The sequence below is a fragment of the Megalobrama amblycephala genome, linkage group LG13 (genome assembly GCF_018812025.1).
Source record: "Megalobrama amblycephala isolate DHTTF-2021 linkage group LG13, ASM1881202v1, whole genome shotgun sequence".
Lineage (NCBI taxonomy): Eukaryota > Metazoa > Chordata > Actinopteri > Cypriniformes > Xenocyprididae > Megalobrama > Megalobrama amblycephala.
The window spans coordinates 36,163,072-36,169,787 of NC_063056.1; the positions used below are offsets into that span (position 1 = coordinate 36,163,072).

General features: G+C 39.7%; 1 protein-coding gene across 1 annotated transcript; it reads left to right on the plus strand.

Annotated features, from left to right (window-relative positions):
* Positions 1-1,526: 1,526 nt before the first annotated feature.
* Positions 1,527-5,827, plus strand: LOC125280818 (myotubularin-related protein 11-like; the record flags this gene model as incomplete). The annotated part of the gene is made up of 4 exons (XM_048211562.1): positions 1,527-1,712; positions 2,108-2,323; positions 3,770-4,069; positions 5,189-5,827. Coding segments are annotated over 4 exons (1,122 nt in total), but the record flags the coding sequence as incomplete, so codon positions are not given.
* Between the last annotated feature and the right edge of the window lie 889 nt (positions 5,828-6,716).

Here is a 6,716-nt window from a genome sequence, read left to right on the forward strand (position 1 = left end):
GATCGGATTAATCGTCTAGGAGGAGTATATCAAATTCCAGAGCATGCGTTTTTCAAACAACCCTTAATAGCTGACTTCCTGTTGGCGTGGTGTTTAACTTAGAGCACGAAAGTTGTTCGGCCCGATGAGGTCTATATGTGTACTGAGTTTCATACTAATACGTGCAAGCGTGTTTAATATATGGACCAAATTTTCAGACTTTTTTCAAGGGGCGCTGTCGAGCCCCCCTGCCACGCCCGGGTACCAGCCTCTCCGGCGTCCTAATGGCCGCGGATTCCAATGTGTGTGCCAATTTTCAAGAGTTTTTGAGCATGTTAAGGCCCCCAAAAAGCCCCGGAAGACGGAAAAAAAAAAAAAAAAAAAAAAAAAAAAAAAAAATAATAATATAGCTGCGAGCAGCGATGGCGGGCCCAAGCCCGGTGGCACCGCCACCCCGGTGGCTTCAGGGCAACTGTGCACAGCGGGCAATAGGCACTTAAAACGGTTAAACATCAAAGGACTATGTCAAATTCACTCCACATTTACTGCACTACAAGGTGCCACTATAGAGCCCCTCCTCCCTGCCCATTTTCAAAGGATTACATGTGCCAAGTTTTAACATTATTCTGATGAATTTTGAAGCAAATCAGGTAAAAATAAGAGGGTGATCTCAATGTATGCTGAAAGTGACACATTTTCTGCTTCCAGTTGGTGGCGCTATGACTTTGAATCACAATAGTCACATCCATGTGATCAGCCTTGTACAACGAAGACTAAGCCGAAGTTTCATCAAAATCAATTAATGTATGCAGAAGTTATAACACTTTGTTTCCCTTTTCTTGCCATAAATTCGTTGCCTCGCCACGGCCAAACCGTTTGAGATATCCAAAATCCGTTTGCAATTAAACAACTTCAATGTGTTAGCAACAAGTTAAAAAAAGNGTAGCATTAGCCGTTAGCCACGGAGCACTATCAAACTCATTCAAAATCAGAAGTAAACAATATAACAGTATACAATACTCACATAATCCGACGCATGCATGCCGCATGCATGACGAACACTTTGTAAAGATCCATTTTGAGGGTTATATTAGCTGTGTAAACTTTAAGGCACTGTTTAAGGCAAGCGCGAGCTCTGTGGGCGGAGATCACGGGATTTAAAGGGGCCGCAGCATAAAATCGGCGCGTTTATAATGATGCCCCAATATAGGCAGTTAAAAAAATGAATAAAAAAAAAATCTATGGGGTATTTTGAGCTGAAACTTCACAGACACATTCAGGGGACACCTTAGACTTATATTACATCTTTTAAAAACATAATCTAGGGCACCTTTAAAGTCAAAATTGACAATTCTCATTTATTTATGGAAAATTGCAGTATTTATTATAAATTATTTATCTGTGCACATCTTCTTCTTTTTTTAATTCATGTGGTCTTTTATCAAAATAACTTCCCCTCCCTCTCTCAGCGATATCTCTGATGACGTTCTTACTGGTGTGAGGGCGGGGCAACCTGTGGGTAACCTAAATGGGTTGTATAATGTACCTTTTTCCTCCGGCAGGCCCCTGTGTTCCTGCTGTTTCTGGACTGCGTTTGGCAGCTGTGGGCGCAGTATCCCGCACGCTTCCAGCTTACTGAAGACTACCTGCTGGCGCTGCATGACAGCGTGCACCTTCCACTCTTCAGCAGCTTCCTGGCCAACAGTCAGAGGGAGAGATGCCGTCGTTCACAGGTATTTGTGCAGATACTTTCACATCACATGTCAAAAAGCTGCAAATTACATTAGATCTATTAAAAGCAGCAATATCTTTGCTTGTTGTGCCTTGCATCACCCTTAATGGGTTAATTTTACAATAAAGCATCTTATGTTTGTACATTATCCTCATTTTGCATGGCTACTTGCCAAATACATACACTACCATTAAAAAGTGTGTATATTTGCAATAATTATCTAGTTATTATTTTAGAATTTGAGAGAAAGAAAGAAAACATTGAGTGATGCAAAGACTGAACTAACTATTAGAAAACAGTTGCCACTGTAAAGCCTAACTATTTTCTGTTTATTAGATGCTCTTTTGATCATTAAGTATTGCATATTTCTGTGCTGTATTACAAATTTCCTTGCAGCATCTTCCCCAGAGCTACACCCCAGTAAACGGCCTAAGGGAATTGCCCATGGGTGCCCCGGAGGAGCCGGTAGACCCACCTTTCCCCCCGGTGTGGGACTGGGCCCTGCAGTACAGCAGCCAGAGACGAGCCCGCTTCACCCAACCCGTGTCACAGCCCGCCTGTCCTCCACCCGTCCTCAACGGAAACCTCAACACCAACCTGGACCGCAGCTGGGTAAGATTTATCTGCCGTGAGGACAACGTTAGCAGTCACATTTCAGCAATGATACATTCCTCCTGTGTATGAATAGGGATGTTGTTGCACAGTGGTTAAAGGTCTGGGCTGTTAACCAAAAGGTTGTAGGTTTGAATCCTTCTAGAGGCAATCTTAACTTAATTAAAGGCAGTTAAAAGCATAGTTCACCCTAAAATGAAAATGTTGTCGTCATTTATTCACCCTCGTGCCATTTGGATCCTGTTTTATTTTCTGTGAAAAAAATAAGGTGATCTGTTTTCCATACAAAAAAAGTCAGTGATTATTTATGCCGCCAATCATCAAAAGGCTTATGAACTACAGTATATTCCATATCTTAAAGAAAATCACATGATAGCTGTGTGCAAGTAACAAGCTGGTTTAGCTCTCAAATCTCATTTGCAGTCACGTATAACCTAGTGCACAGCATATAAAGACACTTTAAAAAAACCAAAAAAAACAAATGAGATTTAAGTGCAATGTTAGAAGTGCAATATCATTCAAAAGTTTTATTTTTTGCTGAATAATGCTTTTATTCAGCAATTGATAAATTAATCAGATGTGACAGTAAATATATTTATAATGTTACCAAAAAAAAAAAAAAAAAAAAATAGCAATAAGTAATGTTTCTGGAGCAGCAAATCAGCATATTAGAATGATTTCTGAAGGATCATGTGACACTGAAGACTGGAGTAATGATGCTGAAAATTCAGCTTTGCATCAGAGGGATAAATTACATTTTAACATATATTCAAATAGAAGACAGCTATTTAAAATTGTAATAATATTTCACAATATTACTGTTTTTACTGTATTTTTGATCAAATAAAAATATGGAAGCCTTGGTGAGCATAAGAGACTTCTTTCTAATACATTAATAAATATTAAAGACCCCAAACATTTGAATGTGTTTCACAGAAGACAATAATACATAATAAAACAGGGTCAGAATCACATGATCACTGTAAAGCTGCTTTGAAATGATCTGCATTGTATAAATCGCTATAAAAATAAAGGTGACTTGACTTGACATGAAGATGAGAAAACGATGACAGACTTTTCATATTTAGAATTATTCCTTTTAATCTCAGGTTTTCCTAGAGGGATTGTCCCTGTAATAAGTGCACTGTAAAAGTATCTGTATGATTACTCTCTTCCACCTTCCTTTATATAGAGGAACAATATTGAATAGGGAATTGATAGTACAGGACAGAGAAATTAATTATCACATAATAGGCATTGCTTGTGTCAAGTTAATGATCATTGATTAATGTTTTCTGGGCTGCCCTAGATGGCTGGAAATCAAAAGGCAGGCTCTTTAAAAAGGAGGCCAACTAATAAACCTGTGCCAAAATTAGTTCATTTTTCTAATTGGGCTGTCAGCTGAGTGTACCGCTTCATTATCCCCTCTCTCTCTTTCTCTCTCAGCACAATGACGGAGTGCCAGGTTCTGTGTTCCTGCTGTCCCGTAGCACATTCTCCCATCCCTCCAATCTGCTCCCCTGGAGGAGCGGCAACTCCGGCTCTTACTGGAAGAGCCACCGCAGGGCTCCTTCCTCTGAGAGTCTGTCTGGACTCGAACGTCTCATCAGAGCCTGTTCGCTGTCTGAACCCTCGGAGAACAGCACAACCCTCCACGATCCATACGAGCCCCTGCTGCCCCTGCTCTTAGGGCCCTGTGTCAGAGTATGGAGGGGCTGTTATTTACGGGGCGCGCTACATGCTCAGGTACACTGTGAGGGTGTTCATTTTTAGGATGTGACCAGACAAAGTTTTTGGGTTGTGAATTTAATGAACACAAATAATGAAAATAAAGTGAAAAGAGATGGATGGATGGATGGATGGATGGATGGATGGATGGATGGATGGATGGATGGATGGATGGATGGATGGATGGATGGATGGATGGATGAATGGATGGACAGATATATGGATGGATGGATAGATAGATAGATAGATAGATAGACAGACAAACCGATAGATAGACGGATGGATAGATAGACAGACAGTTGGATAGATAGACGGACGGAGAGATAGATGAACAGATGGACTGACTGACGGACGGATGGACAGAATGATAGATAGATAGATAGATAGATAGATAGATAGATAGATAGATAGATAGATAGATAGATAGATGGATAGACAGATAGACGGATGGATGGATGGACAGATGGATGGACAGACAAACCGATAGATGGATGGATAGACAGACAGACAATTGGATAGATAGACGGACAGACAGAGACAGACAGACAGACAGTCAGATAGATAGATAGATAGATAGATAGATAGATAGATGGATGGATGGATGGATGGATGGAAGGACAGATAGACGGATGGATAGATGGACAGATATATGGATGGATGGACAGATAGATGGATAGACAGACAGAGAGACAAACTGATAGATGGATGGATAGACAGACAGACAATTGGATAGATAGACAGATAGATACAGACAGATGAATAGATGGATGGATGGATAGACAGATGGATAGATGGACAGATATATGGATGGATGGACAGATAGATGGATGGATAGACAGACAGACAATTGGATAGATAGACGGACAGACAGAGACAGACAGACAGACAGACGGATGAATAGATGGACAGACGGACGGGTGGATGGATGGATGGATAGACGGATGGATAGACGGATAGATGGACAGATATATGGATGGATGGACAGACAGACAGATAGATAGATGGACAGACAGACTGATAGATAGATAGATAGATAGATAGATAGATAGATAGATAGATAGATAGAGACTCAGGTTGTTAATGGCTTGTGATTATGAGTGATTTTTTGTAACATCCGTCTCTCTCTACTTCCTGTAGGCTTTCTCACATCCCATGTCTTCCTGCAGTCAGCATCCTTTAGAGCAGCTTTCCTGGGAAGTACAGCAGCTCCGAGAGAAACTGGCTCAGGCTTCTAACAGACGCCCCGAAAACCAGACTAAACGACAGGAGCCACGCCGACTGGAATCCAACCTCAACCAGAATGCCAACAATGGGACCTTCCTCTTCTCCTCTTCCTCTAGAACGTCTCAACAACAGCCGTCACCAAGCCGAGGTGCGGCCCACCCCTCCGTCCCCCCCAGAGCACAGCGGGCAGCATCCGATCCGCCCAGGCCTGCACAGAGGAATAACGGCAAGCACACGTTTCTATTCGGCCACCAGCAAGAGCCGCAATCAGGACAGCGTTACAATTCCTCCTCCAGTGCCAAACTTCCCAAACGCCCAGGAAACACACACTGATCTGTAGGGAGGAAGGAAACGGCACCCTCTGGTGTTTGTGTTCCTAAAGCGATATACTACGGTACAAACAGAAACTCCACTAGAAACATGAAATTTATTTACACTACCATTCAAAAGTCTGGAAGATTTATTCATGTTTTTGAAAGTCTCTTGTACTCACCAAGGCTGCATTTATTTGATTAAAAAGACAGTAATATTGTGAAATAATAATACAAAACTTTTATATATTTTAAAATGTAATTTATTCCTGTGATCAAAGCTGAATTTTCAGCATCATTACTCCAGTCTTCAGTGTCACATGATCCTTCAGAAAGCATTCTGATATGCTGATTTGCTGCTCAAGAAACATTTCTTATTATTATCAATATTGAAAACAGTTGTGCTGCTTCATATTTTTGTGGAAACTGTGACACATTTTTTCAGGATTCTTTGATGAATAAAAGAACAGTATTTATTTGAAACAGTCAAACAGAAGCCTTTTGTAATATAAATGTCTTTACTTTTGCTTTTAATCAATTTAATGCAACCTCGATGAATAAAAGTATTAATTTCTTTAAAAAAAAAAAAAAACTTTTGAATGGTAGTGTATGTGCATTTGAAAAATGACACTTTTTGTATGAGCAGCTATGTACGGAAGAGGATTAGGGCCAAGCAATAATAAAAAAATAAAACCATCTCGAGATTAAAGTTGTTAAATTTCGAGAAAAAACCCTCGGAGTATACTCATTAAATTACGAGAAAAAAAGTCTTTAAATTATGAGAACAAATTTGTAATTTAACAAATTTGTTCTCCTAATTTAACAACTTTTTTCTCATAATTTAATGACTTTATTCTCAACATTTTATCTCGACTTTTTTCTCGAAATTTAACGACATTTTTCTCATAATTTAACGAATTTGTTCTCGTAATTTAATGACTTTATTCTCAACATTTTACAATTCTCAACATTTTATCTCGACTTTTTTCTCGAAATTTAACAACTTTAATCTCGAGATAGTTTTAGTTTTTTTTATTATTGCTTGGCCCTAATCCTCTTCCGTAGCTATGTAAGATTTAGCAAAAAAACGCCTAGCAAAAAAGCGTCAACAATTTATGACGTGAAATTCT